The 16959-nt window shown below is 47.1% G+C and overlaps 1 protein-coding gene across 1 annotated transcript in view; it reads left to right on the plus strand.

The window, feature by feature from the left end:
• The first annotated feature begins 1956 nt into the window (after nucleotides 1–1956).
• ERO1B (endoplasmic reticulum oxidoreductase 1 beta) overlaps nucleotides 1957–16959 on the plus strand; it is a 44165-nt gene continuing 29162 nt past the window's right edge. The window contains exons 1-3 of the mRNA XM_028531384.2: nucleotides 1957–2238; nucleotides 9467–9586; nucleotides 16407–16490. Coding sequence (XP_028387185.1) covers nucleotides 2086–2238; nucleotides 9467–9586; nucleotides 16407–16490 — 357 coding nt within the window. The 5' untranslated portion in view covers nucleotides 1957–2085. The remainder of the gene's footprint in view (nucleotides 2239–9466; nucleotides 9587–16406; nucleotides 16491–16959) is intronic.

The following is a 16959-nucleotide window of genomic DNA, read 5'->3' on the forward strand; positions in this document are numbered from 1 at the left end:
CCCCAGGAAAAAAACAGTCCCCAAAAGATGAGTGTGTCTGGCTTCTGAGCTGAAAAATAAATGGTGGAGGAGGGAGCACTACCCTTGTTGCTATTATTTTCTGGGTTGGGTCACCAACAAGACAAAAACTCTGTGACCCCTGCACTGGAGTTCTGTGTTTGCTGTCCCCTTTCCACCGACTGACCACTCAATGACAAAGATAGAGGGGCTCTACCTACAGGCCACGGATCCTACACTTGAAATCGGAAGCATGAGAGGGCCTGAGATTTTATAAAAAGAAAATTTATAGTTCACTTTAACAACAATGGAAAACGCCCAGGATGTTTTAGAATATAACCCCAGAAAGTATGGGTAACCAATAACATGAAACGCAGCAGAGAGACAAGGAATCTTGGGAAAGGCCCACTAGATTCGACAAGGGAAAAGCTTCAGTAGAATGATAGAGACAGAGCACATTCACATGAGGGAAAGGGGGCTGGGAGGACAGAAAACAGAGGTTTGGCAAAGAAAAAAAGAGGAGAGGTAGAAAAGTAGTTAAAGGAATCAAAAATTCTTTTTGTTTTTAAGCTAGGGCCCTGCACTTGGGCTTATGCTCTGCCATCACTGTGTTGAAATTCTTTATATTTTTGGAACCAGGACCCTGCGTTTTCACTTTTCACTGAGCCCTGTGAATTTTGAAAGTGCTCTGAAGGGAACCAAGCATGCATGCAGCTGATGGCTGCTTCTCCAAAGATGCCCATGCCGTAATCCCCTGAACCCATACGTCGGTTACTTCATGGCAGCACAAAGGACTTTGTGGAGGGGACCAAATCAAGGATTTTGAGGCGGGAGATCATCCTGGATTTCTGGATGGACCCTATGAGACCACAAGGGTCTTGGTAAGAGGCAGACAGTGGAGTGAGGCTCAGAAAGAGGAGGCCTGGGGCAGTGGAAGCGGAGGGAGCGAGGGGCCGACAGTGCGATGATGGTCCTGAGCTAGGGAATGCAGGTGGCCTGTGGAAGCTGGAAGAGTTGAAGAAATATATTGTCTCTTAAAGCCTCTAGAAGGAAGGCAGCCCTGCTGATCCAGTCTGTACTCCAGAAATGTCCGATAATAAATTTGTTTTAAGCCTATAAATTTGTGTAATTTGTTATAGAAGCGATGGGCACCTAACACACACTAAAAGTGCTGTATTTCTAGTTCTCTGGAGGTCAAGGCTATTAATAAAATTAATAGCACCTATCATTGAACACTTCTGTTATGTCATCCTGGAACAACTTCTGAGGGGGGCGTCATGGTGTTCACATAAAGACAGGGAAACTGAGGCATCCATAGATTAAGTAACTTGTCTAGAATCGCATGATAAGCTAGAATGTTTACAGGTGGGCGCGGAGCACTGTCTATATCACAAGTTTTCCTGTGCGTTTGTCCCTATTCCCACGTTACACTCTGAACTTTGGGGTTCGTTTTCCCTCTCTAACGTGCTTCCTGTTAGGCAGGGGAGCGGGACAGGCAGAGGATGACAGCACGTCAGGGGCGCATCTAATGAAAAAGGGGCCGAAGCCGCGGGGGCTCACTACGCCCCCGCAGCGGATGAGGCCACCGGCCAGCGTCAGAGAAAGCGCCTCAGGTTCAAAGTCGAAGACGCTAACGTACGCGGGTACTGGCCGAACCCGGGGTCAGGGTGGCTGACACCCGAGACCAGGCCCTGTTTCCAGGACAACCGCAAGGGGAGGGCCGTCCCTCCTGAAAACTCGGCCGGCGCCTCTAGTGTTTTGGAGCTCACGTGGTCCCGCTTCATTGGCCGCGAAGGAGGCCGAGCCCCGGGAGGCGGAGCGACTCCGCAAAGGCACGTCCGGTGTGTTCCTCCGCGATCCCGCCTTCTGCGCGGACCACAATTCCCACAAGGCCCCGCGCTCGGGGCCGGCCCGGGGCGGAGGCGGGGCCGGGAGCGGGGCGGGGCCAGGCGAGGGGCGGGGCCCCGGGGATGTGGTGGGGGCGCTGGGCTCTCCGCCTCACTCGCAGCTGCGGGGCTCGTGGACCTCTGACCCTGGACTGTCGCCGCCGCCGGCAGCAGCCCCGGTGGGTCGTCGCTCGGGCCGCTCATGGTTCCCCAGCCCTTCGGGGCCCTGCCGGCCGCGGTGCAGGGAGCGGGCAGCATGAGCCGGGGGACCCGGCGGGCCGGCGCGGAGCGGGGGGCGGCCGCGGTGCGGCTGCTAGTCACCCTGAGCCTCCTCCGGGGCGTCGTCGAGGCCCAGGTGAGCCGGCGATGGTGGGGAGGCCGGGCGGCCTTTGGGCAGCGGGCGACCTGACAGGAGTCGTCCAGGAAGCGCTGCGAGTCGCCGCTGCGCGGGGCGGCGACACTCGGGGTGACGGCAGGGAACGGGGAAGAGGATGCGGGCCGGGAGGTGTGCGTTCCGAGCTGATTTGTGGACCCGCTGGAGTGCGGCGGGAGAGGCGGGAGCGAAAACAGCGGCTCTGAAACGCCCCCCTCGCCCTTGGAGAGTTGCGGGGACTAGAAGACGGAGGCCGGTGGCCTGCGGGAGCGGAGCGGACCAGGAGGGGACGGGACTTCCCTTCCTGAACTAGAGCGTCTCTTGGCTGTTACCCCCACTAAGGACCGCCGTGTCTCGCCAACTTGTGCAGTCTGCCTGGCGACGTCCAGGTGCACCCACGTGCGAGCCTGGGTCTGGGTCGGCCTGTGGTCTCAGCAGGACGGCGGTGGCCCCGAGCAGAGTTCGGGGCTTCCTTGGCGAAGCTTACATTAGAGGTGTTCCCAACGTGCTGGAAATCGGAGGGTTAGTGACCAGATCTTTGTCCTTAAGGGGCATGTTTGCTTTGGGTTACACAGTCGAGTTTGGATAGACTGCTGCCAGGTGCTGCTGTTTGCACCTGCGGCAAAGTGGCAGAACTGAGAGAGGAACAAGGTGGCTCAGGTGGCCCGATAACCAGGGGAGATGTGATTTGAAGCAATTAAAGCTCATTGCTAAGAAAAATTCCAGGTAACTAAGTGTAACCGTGTAAACATGTTTTTCTGACTTTATTCAGACACTTTTTTCATGGCCTTTGATGCTCTGCACTAACTCCCAGAATGCCTGAATATTCTGCTTGTGCCCGTGTTTGAATACTTTTTCATGAATGATTTGATAAAAATAAAAGGGACAAACTTTTGGTTTGGGGGAGTATGTTAAAAATGCAGGTTCTCTGGCCCCACTGCCAGATGTCCTGACTTAGTGGCTCCAGATGTGACCCCAGGAGTCAGCATTTTAAACAAGCCTTGCAGTTAACTGTGGCACAGTTATCCTTCCAACTGCCTGTCCGACCCCACTTGGGAAATACTGAAGAAGTGATGGTGGAAATCTGGGCATACCTACCAGACTTATGAAAAGCAAGCTTGGGCAAAATTACTTTCTAGGTACTAGTTGGATGTTTGTTTTTGAATGGAATTTACATTCAGATATTTTTTAACATCAGATTTTCTCATTTTCTCTCTCTTTTTCTCTTTGGTTTCTCCACATACCACTAATTATGTACATTAATGCTTCATAATTGCATCTGCCCTTTCATTTTTATTGTATACAAGTAAACATGTAATTTTCATTTCATTCACCCAATGGAATTAAAGATTTGTGCATATTCAAAGTGGCATCGCGCCAAACAATCCTCAAGCATGAATACATTTGCTTTTTGTTTCTGGTGGCACTTTCTAATATAGCCTTTGATCATATTTTAGATAGTCCTTTAATCTGTAACAAGTTACAATATACATTCTCTCATTCTATTTGATACGTCTCAGAAATGGGAATCTTGAGGTGACTGGAGTTCAAGGAGCTCACATGACGAAATATCACACTTATTAAGTCAGTGAACAAGGGGAAGCAGAGCCCCAATGGGCCCCTTTCTGATCTGCACAGTACATCCCAGTGTGCTTGCTGCTTTGGTATAGAAATAACACACAGGAAACCCAGGAAAATGAAAAAGGGGAACCAAGAGAGTTCTTTTACTCTTTTTCCATATGCTAACTTGGAAGCAAAACAGTAAAGCATAAAGGGAAGAATAGATTTTTTTAAAAAAATACTTCTATTCGCAAGAAATCACTGAGATATATCGTTGTAATAAAAGTGTAAAATTATTTTCAAGCACACAAAATAATAGGGATTTGTATATCTCAACCCCATTTTCTTTTAAATGAAATGCAAATGTGTTTTCTCCTGTGGCAAAGCCCAAGGAAGTAAAGACAGTGCAGACAGGTGATAGAACAAGTTAGTGTTCCTGTAAAGAAGTAGTTTCAGTTGGATATATTTTAAAATCTTTCTACGTGCATTTCTGGGGTGGCATGAAATCCAGAAATACACAGAGCACTCCACCCCCACCCCAGCCCCGGAAGGAAAGCCATATATAACCTTGGGACTCAAACAACCTTGTTCTAGTCCATTACCCTGGGGATTTTCCCCAGCCCCAAAGACCTCCAGCTTCTGCTTTAACAGCTGCGTGAGGTGGAATGGACAAGACCTAAAGCCATGTCTGTTCAGGGAGAGGAGACCTCACCCTAAAACTTGGACTCCAAAGGGCTACATCCTCAACATATGGGTGACTGAAAAATGAATCCCACTGGGAGTAAGGGAACAGGAAGGAAAGTTGCTTGGGGAGGGAGGAAAAGCTCCCTTGAGAATTTGTAACCAGGAGCCACTTACACAGGTTTGCAGGCCAAATCCATGCCACCCGTGCCACGAAAGGGTTCAAGTAGAAAATTTAATTTCTAGCAGGCCCAGGTTGGTATGCCCCCAGCTTACTGATAAAAGCAAATATCCATCCTCTCTGGAGGAGTTTATTTTCAACCAAGGTCCCAAAGACTTATTGGAGGTAAAGTGCTGGGAAGAATAGCAGCTGACAGTCAAAAATCACAAAATACACAGGCACCATGAACGAGGTATTAGAAATATAGATTATAAAAGTAGACCCATAATGACCTAGGTTCTGAAAATATAAGATACAATTTTAAATTGTTCAGTGTGTGTAGATAAAAAGAAATTTGAAAGTATGAAAAGGCAACAAGAGACCAAATTAAAGAATGACTAAAGAGATGACAACAATGAAGGAGTTCTAGAAATGAAAAGAAATGCAAGTCTCGATGGATGGACTAAATAGCTGAGTATATCTAACAGAAGACAGGATTATTGATCTAAACAACATTTTCTGTTTGTTTCTTCTACTTACCCTGCGGCATGTCTTCCATCGTCACTCTCAGCTTCAGCTTCAGACGTCACTAACAAAATCGGAGTAACGGAGTAACCCACATCTGTGCATCTGTAGTCACTGTGCCCACCTATTTTGACTTCTATCAGTCACCGTAGATAACAGTTCATACTCACAGGCCCATCCGTCCCCTTTCCCATTTCAGGGCCCTGGCTCGAGCAAATCTGCCCCCGTTCTCCTGGATCATCAATTTTTCCTTCTCTGATGGACTGTTATTGTCATTATAAGACATGCTGTTCACTCTACTGTTTTAAAGTTCTCTCTTGGCCCACCCATCTCTTCTGACTGCTCCGTTCTTCTGTCCCCGTCTGTAGAAAAAACTCAGAAGAGCTGCTTCCGTCCCTCCTGTTCTGGCCTTTCTTCAGCCGGTGCCAGGCACACTGTTGGCCCCGCCGCTCCCCAGGCTGCCCTCGTCAGGACGGCACAAACGTCTCCCGAAGCCTATAGTTTTTACACGTTTGCTCTACGTGTCAGCGGCAGATTTTCACCTCTCGCTCTCCCTGAAATTCTCTGTTCTTTTGACTTTGGGATACGGTTCTGATTTTCCTCCTGACTTGCAGTCCAGTCTTTCTCATTATCCTTTCCGTGTACCTCCCCTGGCCCCAACTAACCATTTGACTCACTTTCCTTTCTCTGTCCTGGTTGTCTCATTTATTCTCTTGGTTTTAAATAATTATATATATATATATATATATATATATATGTATACACACACACGTGTGTGTATGATAAAAATTGATTTTACATATAAATAATTGATTATATATGTGTGTGTGTGTGTATATATATATATATATATATAAAGTTGATTTTCAAAATGTCCACATTAGGAGTCTCAGCTCTAGATTCAAATATCCAACTACCCTTCACTATCTCCACTTGGAGGATTACTAGATATCTCAAACTGGATGTACCAAGAACCAAATTCCCGATCTTTTCCCCCAAATCTGCCCCTCCCAGTCTTCTCCCCATTAAACAGGTGGTTCTCAAACAAGGCAAGTGTGTTCCTGTTTTGAGGCCTGAATGCCTAGCACAGTCTTCTCGTGTATTTATGTGGTTCTCCGGCTCCTTTAGGTCTCTGCTAAAGTGTCACGTTATCCCACTTGTCCACTAATGTGAGTTGTTACCTTCCTTGATCATACAAAATAAAAGAGAAAACTTCCACCTCACCTTGTACTTCTTAGGTCCTTGTCACCTGTTCTGGCACAGAGCTCCTAAAACCCTTGGAATTTCCTGAGGAACGGGGAATGCCTTTTGTCATTCATAACAAGCCCCTTTTAATCAGTTAATGCTGTGACGTAGGTGGGGAACCCCTGGGCAGCCTCAGGGTGGGCTGGAGTGATAACAGGCCGGGAACTTTTAGCCTCCCCATGGGGAGGGTGTGGTGGAGATGGAGTTCTGTAAAAGCTCTTAAAAACACAAGTTTAAAAAAATTGTTTTTTCTTCAGAGGAATGACATGAAGAGACTCCTATTTCAGGACAATATATATTTTTAAATATTGTATTTATTTTTAGAGAGCATAGAAGGGAGGGAGAAAGAGAGGAAGAGAAACGTCAATGTGTGGTTGCCTCTCACACATCCCCCGCTACTGGGGACCTGGTCTGCAACCCAGGCATGTGGCCTGACTGGGAATTGAACCAGCAACCACTAGGTTTGCAGGATGCCTCTCAGTCCACTGAGCCCACCAGCCAGGGCAAAAACATGAGTTTTAATGAGCTTCCAGGTTGGTAGTACAGAGACTTGGTGGGAGGGTGGCTCAGAGACACGGAAGCGCTGCCTTGCACCTCCCAGTACCTTGCCCTGTGCGTCTCTCCCATTTGGCTGCCCCTAAGTTATATTCTTTACAACAAACCAGAGGACATCAGTAAAGTGTTCTTCTTCTCAGTTCTGTAGACCACTCTAGCATACTATCAAACCTGAGAGGGGAGTCACGGGAAACTTGGGTTTTTAGTCCTCAAGCGTGGGTGGCCTGAGGTTTGAGACTGGCCTTTGAGTGAGAGGAAGCCCTGCGTGACTGAGCCCCTGGTCTGTGGGCTTTGCTTGAAAAACAGATAGTATTGTTAGCAGCAAAACAGCACCAGAAGGGTACTGGTGGTTGGATCTTGGTTCAGCATCCTTGGTACTTGAGTTCCAGCTAAGAAAGAATTCAGAGCCAAGACCCAAATAGAAGTAAAAGTTTATTTAGAAAGTCACAGAGGTAGAGAAGTGAGTTGTGGAAGAAGTGAGCCAGCTGGGCTGCGTGGGCTGAGGAAACACGTTGCAGGGGCAGAAGAAGGGCCCTGGGACTTAGGAAAAAGAAAGGCAGAGACCGTGCCTGGGGGAAGGAGGGGGGAAAGGCACAGGCATGACAGCTGTGCTGGGTCCTCTGTCCTGAGTGTTTTTATCTGTTTTCTAAAAGTGGGGATTTTAGGGGAGGTCCCAGGGGAGGATCCCAGTAGCATATGCCTCAGCTTTCCAGGTGTGCCCTTTCAGGGTCTCGGTCTCTGCTGATTGCTCGGTGCCAGGGCAGGGGGTTGTGTTAGTCCAAGCAGCTGGTCCTGAGGTCAGCCATGGCATCGTCCTGCCTGGCCTTGCTGCCTTTCTGGGCCTGGAGCAGAAGCATAGCTGAGGCCCGAATGTCATCTCCAGTTGGACCAAAACTCTGTCTCTGTGGTCAACAGACCCGAGGCTTTTGTCACTAAGGTTATTTGATTTGGGTCAGCACCTCGTCGTCTTGACAGCTTAATGCTTAAGAGAGTGGTCGTGCGAGGGCTTGTGTGGGAGTGGAGTAAGGCTCTTCTCCGGCCCCCTGTTCCTCCTCTAAGGGGGTCTACTAGGGGAGGAAAGGTCAGGGGAGGGTCCAGACCGCATGACCAGTCTGGATGTGAAAGGTCAGGGGGTCTACACCACATGACTAGAGAGATGCTGGGGGAGGAAAGGTCTCCCTGGGGCTGAGGTCCCACCCTACAGTAGTCTGCTGCTATGCGAGGCCCGGTGACCTCCGGTACCTGGCCCGTCGTTCTACTCTGCTCACGCCTAACGCCTGCAGAGGCGAATGGGCACCCAGTTAGTGTTGGGGAGTTGGCTGGTGTGAGGAAACCTGACTTTGTGAAAGCCAAAATCTTACAAGGGTCTCCTAATTCTTTTTTACCTACTACATAGTCCTCCTTGTTCCTCAAAAACAGCAGGCCAGCTTACTGCCTCGGGGCCTTTACATGTGCATCCCCGTTGTTCTTGTCTCATTGGTATATGTGTGTATGAGTTCCATACACATCACATGTGGGTTCGTGTACCCACCACCGCAGTCCTGGTGATGAGCAGCTCCATCGCACAGAGCCCTCCTGCCCCTGTCCCCACTCCGACTCCATCCACTACTCCAGCCCTAAGCTCTGCCAGCCAATAGCCTGTGCTCCCTTTCTAGGATTTTGTCATTTCAGAAACATTGTAGAAATGAAACCATACAGTGTGGAACCCTTTGGGATTAGCATTTTTCATTCAGTGTAATTCTCGAAGGCTCATCTAAGCTGTGCATGTCTCAGTGAGTTCCATTTTAAAATCAGCTGAAGAGTGTTTTATGGAATTTTTGGACTCTGAACTTACTTTGTAAGAGCCAGTTTTTCTTTTCATTAATAGATACTTTCAGTAGTGAACAAGAGCATGTGTTTTAAAGTGCAATGACTTGGGACTAAGTGTCATTCCTACTTTGGAAAAATTATTTTAACCCTGCTAAGCCTTATTTCCTTATATGTAAGATGGGGATATACTTATTCACTGGGTATTTAGAGAATGCGATGGCTACACAAACACGAGACGGCACACACACTGCTCTCACCCCCACGCCTGCCGCATCAGTGTTCCGAAAGTGACCGTCTAAAAGAAAGCTAGGGTCACCACAGTGACGTTGCTAAGTCTGTGACTTCTAGGTTAGTTTTGGAAGAAATTGCTATAGCATTCCAACGACTGCTTGGATTTGATACGTGTTTAGGCAAAGGGAAAACTCATTCAATATCTTTCTTTTTGACCACTAAGCAAAAATGTTTAGTTCTTCAGAATGGGTACATCTCATCCTTCTGTTGTTTTTTATTGAGTTGACCATAGTAAAAAGTAAGTGACTATTTTGTTACGTATCTTAATTAGCAAATCCTAGCTAATTTGAATGAACAAGTTACCTTTTTATGTAATAGTGCGGATTTATCAGGTTCAAATATCATTTATTTATTTTAAATTTTATATATATATTTTTTTTCTAGGTCATCGGAGTCCTGGATGATTGCTTGTGCGATATTGAGAGCATCGATAACTTTAACACCTTCAAAATCTTCCCCAAAATAAAAAAACTGCAAGAGCGAGACTACTTCCGTTATTACAAGGTATAGCTATAATTTTTTATTCTGTTGGTACCAAAGATTTTATATAACTGTCTACTGATGTGACTTTTATTACCCTTTTAAAAATGCATTTTCAGCTCTCCTCAGCACCGTATATATTGGGTTGGCCAAAAAGTCCATATAGTTTTTTCCATAAAATAAAAAATGCATTTTTTATTATCACCAATAACTTGAATGATTTGGATATTTTGATTATGTTGGTGCTCTCTCTCATGGCATAATGTTGATTGTTCCCAATTAATGTCTCAAGTTGATCGCTGTCAACTTCAGCTGGTCTGCCTGACTGTGGAGCATCGCCCAGAGAGAATTCTCCAGCATGAAACTTCACAAACCACTTTTGACACGCTCGATCAGTCACAGCACCTTCTCCATACTTTGCACGAATGTTTTTTTGCATTTCAGTTGTGTTTATACCTTTCTCAAAATAATGAAGCATAATATGCTGGGAATGTTGTGTTTTTTCTTCCATCTTCAATATTAAAATGGCTACACAAAAATTCACCAGTTTTGGTAAGTTTTTTTTAAATACACGCTGATGTGACAGCTGTCACAATACAGTCTAACCAGATTGTTTGCAACGAAGTTAAAGACAACTAAGCGCTACTAAGAGCCACCTTAGGAAAAAAACAAATGAACTTTTTGGCCAACTCCATGTGTCTTCTCTTGGAAACGTAGTAAGCCTTATACTGAAAACCTGTTAGTCTCTCCCTCTCTTTCTGCCACCCATTCTCTAAAATTAATAAATGAAATCTTAAAAATATATTAAAAAGAAAACCTGTTAGTCTTTTCGGAACACTTAGAATCTGAACCCTCTTCCTATGTTGGGGAAATTCTCCATCTTCACTTTGGATTGCGAGGCAGAGACTGTAGCCTCCACAGAAGCTGAAAGTGCCGCAGACTGACTTGGTCAGCCGGCCTGGTAACCGAGGTTCTGCCATTCAGACACGCCTGCCCAGGCTCTGAGCTGAGCTGACCACCGTGTCACGTGCCAGCGCTGTTCCCTCTGTAAGGGACCCAGCACAGTAGACTTCACTGGTGGCTCCCCGGGAGGGCACCCACCCGGCTGAGGATGCAGGCCGAACACCGCCCACAGAGACACTGTAGGACCGGTTCTTAAATCCAGCGGCTGTCTGCTCTCTACAGGGTAACCAGCGACCGGGCAAGGCAGGAGCAGCGGGGCAGCGTGCGGAAGAACAGTTTAAACCTAAGAACAGGAGTCGAAGTGTAGGGACAATCGGTTGGGTTTGAGAAGAGTGGTTTGGCAGCTGCTCTCAGGCCGTGCCTGTGCTCTTGTTCTACGTGTTCAATCGGGTTTATAAGTTCTTTATAAGTTCTTTAATTTTTAGTGTATTTTATTTTTTTAAAGATTTTATTTATTTATTTTTAGGGAGGGAAGGGAGGGAGGGAGGGGGAGAGAGAGAGACAGACAGACAGACAGACAGACATCAATGTGCGGTTGTTGGGGGTTATGGCCTGCAACCCAGGAATGTATCCTGGCTGGGAATCGAACCTGGGACACTTTGGTTCCCAGCCCGCGCTCAATCCACTGAGCTACGCCAGCCAGGCAATTTTTAGTGTATTTTAAAAATTGAGCGTGATTTTCTCTTTTATCCTGATTCTGTACAGACTATTTTAGTTCTTTAAATGTTTCCGAGGATTAAAAAATCCAATATTTTGGTAGTTTTAAGTTGTTCAGAAAGATAACACATTAGAGAATTAAAAATTAGGGAATATATCCTTTTTTTCCATCAGTACCAACAATATCCAAAGTAGGTGAATGTTTCTCCTCTATACACAATTCCTTAGGAACGCAGATTCCACAGACATGTCCAAGAGTAATGGATGCCTAAAGAAACTAGTAATGGAGTGTCTAGCGTTCTGGGCATTTTCCATACAAATAAGGTAGTTCAGAATGGCTTCTTCTCTTTCTCACCCTAAAGCCATAAATCCATCTGCATTTGTAGCTGCTTTCCCCTATTTCCTTTCTACTGTTAGGTTTAACCATGTGGAGTTGTTACAGATCACAGCGGTTGAGTGTCGCCGATGTCATATGGTTCAGCCCAGTGTAGTAGGGGAAGTGTCACTTCGACCAAAGGTCACCCCTTCACAGAACATCCAGACCTCCTACCTGTGCTGTCTGTCATCGCCCTCGCTCATTCACCGCTCTCTGTTGGGGTCGCATCTTCTCTTTCTGTGTCCCCACAGGCCTGGTCAAGAGTAGGCACTCGCATATTTGACTACATGAATGAGTATCTCATTGAATATTTATACTGAGCACTGTTGGGTCAGTGTTAGCTACGCTTTACAAATGAAGAAACAGTGGTTCGGTGCTCCAGGTAGAAGTTTCATTAAAAAAGGGCATGGAGCAGCTCACAGAATTGAAAGACATGCTGAAGCAGCACACTTCGGAAAAGACAGAAATGACAGCAGGAGCCACTGATCATTCTCTCTGTGGTGCCACCGGAATTTTGGGTCAAGGACACCATTTCACCTAAGAGTCAGATTCCTGGGAGAAAGGGTCTCAGTGGTCTAGGTAGGGTCATGTGACCCTTCGACCAACAGAGGGAAAAACGCTTTGGCTAACAGTCCTATCTGCATTAATATAAAGGAAGTAATTGTTTCTGAACGGGAAATTAGAGGATGTTACAGAAGAAGGAAAAATGAAAGTTGGACAGGCAAAAATTATTGTACATTGTGGTCCTTGGCTAGCCAACATACAATTTATCTTTATACATGAACTTTTTAAAATGTTCTTACCAACATAATGAAGTTCCTCCCTGTGTAACCGGAATGTACTCATTCCCCCCAAGGAGAAGAATGCAGTGGTCTGGTTCATGTATTTAGCTCCAGGTCCAAGGAAATTTAACCAGTATTCTCTAAATATCATGGTGGCAGAAAAGGAAAGCTAAGAGAAGAGGTGAATTTTAAACACATTTAGATATTTATGCTACAAGGAGATATAGGCAGAAGCAACAGTAGACCTCTGTCAGCTGGTCAGTTGGCTGTGGTAGTGGCAGATACAATTCTGTCTTGCACTATCCGTTCCATTCCTTTATTCACCCAATATTCATTGATTTAGCAGGCTGTGTCCTGGGTGCTGTGGAACCAGTACTGAGTAAGACAAAGACGCTGACCCCATGGAGCTTTTATTCTGATTAGGGAGACAATAAACTAGTAAACAATAAAATATAATTGTGTGTGGTCATAGGATAACTGCCGTGGAGAAAAATAAAGCAGAGTAGGACATGGAGCGTAATGGGGTTGGGGGTGTCAGCAGCCTTATTTAAAAGAGGTCGGTCAGGAAAGGAAGGTATCGAAGGTACTCGTGCTGTGCAGCTTGAGCGAAGAGCTTTCTGACAAGGAAGGGTGGGCGTGGCGGTCCCTGGGGAGAATGTGCAGGCAGGGGACTGGAGCTGCAGGGGGGAAGGTGTCGGTGTGGGAGGAATGAGACGACACCTGGTAAGGCTGGAGGAAAGCGAGGGAGATGGAGCTGGAGAGGTTGGTGGGGCCAGAGGAAAACGAGCGGGGGGCCTTATTAAATGTGAGGATGGCAAGGTTCATTCTAGGTGTGAGGAGGAGCCACTGGAGAGAGCTGCACAAAGCAGACGGACTATAACGGTGTGAGACAGGCGACACAGGAACCACCGAGGGGGCTGTTGCATCAGCCAGGTGACAGAGGAGGCATGGAGTCGGGCCCGGGTCGTAGAGTTGGAAGAGGAGGAAAATGATCAGCTTCATGTTGTGTATAAAAGGTAACACCAACAGGCCGTAGGGGCTGCACGTAAGGTGTGAGGTTAGAAGTGATATCAAACACAATGCCCAAGTTTTGAGCATATTGCCAAAAACATACTGTGTCCAAGTGGATTTTATTCCAAGAGAGCAAGGGTGAGGCTTTTAGGTTTTCAACACATATTCCTGATTTTTAGAAAATTTAATAAATTAAGAACAATGGGTACTCCCTTAACACGATCATTTCAGCCCTCACATTAGCATTGCCGGCCTCTGACCTACGGGGAGCCGCTGAGGGACTTCTCACTTAGGTCAGGAGCTCAGAAGAGGGTGCCCGCGCTCTCCTCAGCTGTGGGAGGCATTGGCCTGGATAACCAAACAAGAAAAAGTAAAACTGTCTCCACTTACAAATGACAAAAGTAAACCTAGAAAAGTCAAAGGAAATAATAAAATGAACACAAACAGTAAAAAACATATAGCAGGCTATACACTTAGTAAACAAAAATCAATATCTTCATAGTTATAAACAATAACAAGTTAGAAAATATACTAGAGGAGAAACCCCCATTTACACTGGCAATGAATAAAGATGAAATATACAGGAATAAATGTGTGAAGAAATGTGTGAAACCTGAGGCAGGAAGCACGCTCCAAAGCACTCCTGAAAGGCACAGAATAGTCTGACCAAATGAACAGGTAGTCTTTGGAGTATAAAGATGTTAATTCTCCCCCGAGTTAACATATAAATTTTAATGCGATCCTATTAAAAATATCAATAGTTGTTTTTTTCAGGAGCTGGACAAGTTGCCACAGGTTAAGTCCTGTGGGAAGCCGATTCTGAGACAGCTGTTGGTGTGTGAGAGCTTCATTAGGGACTGCCTTTGCATCCACATGAGGGAAGGGCAAGGGGGGTGGGGAGTCAGGGTCAGGGAGGGAGAAGGAACGCTGTGATGCTGCCTCAGTGGACACCCTCCGTGACCTTCCAGAGCTGTCACCACCTGAGGGAGGGTCTGGGCCTTTATTTTTATATTTATCCTCTCCCGAGGATACTTTTTCATTGCTTTTTTAGAGAGAGAGAGAGAGAAACATCAATGCCAGAGAGAAGCATCCATTGGTTGCCTCCCATATGTGCCCGGGCCGGGGATCATATGCTTCTGGACTGGGAACCAAACCCGCAATCCAGGCATATTCCCCTACTGGGAGTTGAACCAGCGACCTTCCAGTTAGGGGATGACGCTCCAATCAATTGAGCCATGCCAGCCAGGGCACGGGTCTGGGCCTTTCTGTCCCCACACCGGTCATTGGATGAAGGCCATCACAGGCTGGGGTGGGGGGCCCTTGGGCAAAGCGGCTCTCTGCAGGCTGGCTGCCTGCAGCATTCCTGAAGGGTGACCGGAGCAGTGTGCTAGTGTCTCCTGCAGCCCTCTCCTTGCACTATGTGTTCGTTAACTGTTGCTGCATTAAAAACTAGCCTGAAATTCAGCAACTTAAAATAGCAGACTGAGAGGTGGTATTTGAAGAAGACCTAAAGGGAGGGAGAAGGCAAGCCATCTGCAGAGCTTTCAGGCAGCGGGAGCAGCAGGAGCAAAGGCCCTGAGGCCGAGGGGTGCCTCCGTGGTTGAGGAACCACCGGGATGCCTGTGAACGAGGACTGAGAGCAGGGGAGCAGGCCCTGCAGGGCCTTCTCCTCCAGGGTAGGAACTTGGAGTTTGACCCGGCCCGATTTTCAGAGGTGATGTATATGGGGTGAGAAGAGGAGATGAGGATGATGCCAAGATTTTAGCTTAAGGAACTGGAATAATGGCTATTTACTGAGATGGCAAGAATTGCTGGAGGGAAGAGCACAGATCTGGTCATGTTAGTAATTCGGCAGTGACTGTCCTGTGGGAGAGCGGGATGAGGAGAAGGGAGTGAGCCACAGGCCAGCCTGGAGGACCGCAGAACAGGCTCTGTAGTGGCCTGGGTAGGGAGAGGAGCCCCCATGGGTGCCCAGCAGGAGGGCTGGTGTGGCTGGAGGCTTGTGGCAGGAGATGAGGGCCTAGTGAGTTGGCTGCAGACTTTGGGAAGCCACAGGAGGGTTGGGAGTGGAGATTGATATCATCTGAATGATGTTTTAGAGAGGTGGTTATGGCTGCTGTGTGAGAATCGGAAGCAGTGGAAGCAGGGAGACTTGCAGTAGTCTGGGTGAGAAATGAGCAGGGCAGTGGAGGCTGTGAGGAGCAGACAATGAACTGTTTAAAGGGGGTGAAAAGGGAGGAAACAGGAATTAAAAACCGTGCTCTTTGACTTGGACGATCCCTCTGCAAGTCCTATTGAATTGCTCTCTTCCCGTCATGGTTAGAACATGACAGTTCAGAGTCGTCACAGTGGATAAAATGCCCTGCCCGACCTGTCCCTTGCCTGTCCCTCCCTCACTCCCTGCCACTCTGCCTGCCCCCACCCCCACCAAAAGTCAGTGAATTGGCCGTTTTCAGTTCTCAGAAGCCAAACATGTTTGTCCCTCCAGCGTTCATCTGTCCTGAAGCATTTACCTCCTCCGTGGCCTGCAGCCGCCAGCCCTGGCGTTTTCCATCAAACAGTCGATATTTTTCCTCACAATTTGTTATTAAAGAAACATACGAATCTATGAATTTTGTACCCTCCAGCGGATGGTGAGGGTTTTGCGGGGAGGGGAGTGCTTTTTCTGCCCTTTCCCCCAGAGCCCGCCCAGTCCTGATGCACCTTGGTGCTCCAACACGCTGGTTCAGTGATGGGGGTGTGAGGGACCCTGCGAGACGTTGAGGCGTGGAGTCCAGAAATGCTTTCCACTTCTCCAGAGGAGCTGTGCACTTGGCTTTCATCTTTTCTTGAAGTGACAGAGGACTAATAGCATCACTTAATTTTAAAAGTCGATATTACATCTGGGTGTCTGGAGAATAACAGTCATTTCAGTTCTGAACTAGCCAGGTGCCTGGGGACAGGAAGCTCCTGCTCATTCGTCACCACGTCCCCGGTGCCCAGCACGGGGACACTGAAGAGAGCACTGCAGAGCTGTGACACGGTGTACTCACGTTCATTCGTTCTTTCTCTCAAGGTCAATCTGAAGCGACCATGTCCTTTCTGGGCTGAGGACGGCCACTGCTCCATCAGAGACTGCCACGTGGAGCCCTGTCCGGAGGTAACGCACCGAAAACCGGAGGCCTGGGCTTGGGCGGGTCCGCGACTGGCTGACTCTTACCCACGCTTCTGGAGTCTGTGTCTTGTGTCATAGGCAAAAAAAATAAAACCAGAAAGCGCTACTGAACTTTAAACGTAAAGTTCAGAGTGGGAATTAAGTGCTTAAAGTAGGGAAATTTCAGGCTTGGAATTAGGTCTCTGATTGGTCTTCTTACAATGGGAGAAAAAGCTACATTTATTAGTAATGGAATGTTTACATTTTAGGTTTTGTTTTTTGACATCTAGCATAGTTAACTATAGTCTTTTTCACCAGTAATTAGTTACTAGCTGTACTTTCATATTACTTTTTGCTTTTCTTACCTAACCAGCTAGCCTAGTTTATTGTCCTTAAAAATATGAAAAACCCATCTGAACTAATGTCCTTCCTAATGGGAAAACTTTCAAAAATATATTATTTTCATTTCCCTTTA

The sequence above is a fragment of the Phyllostomus discolor genome, chromosome 15 (genome assembly GCF_004126475.2).
Source record: "Phyllostomus discolor isolate MPI-MPIP mPhyDis1 chromosome 15, mPhyDis1.pri.v3, whole genome shotgun sequence".
Taxonomy (NCBI): Eukaryota; Metazoa; Chordata; class Mammalia; order Chiroptera; family Phyllostomidae; genus Phyllostomus; species Phyllostomus discolor.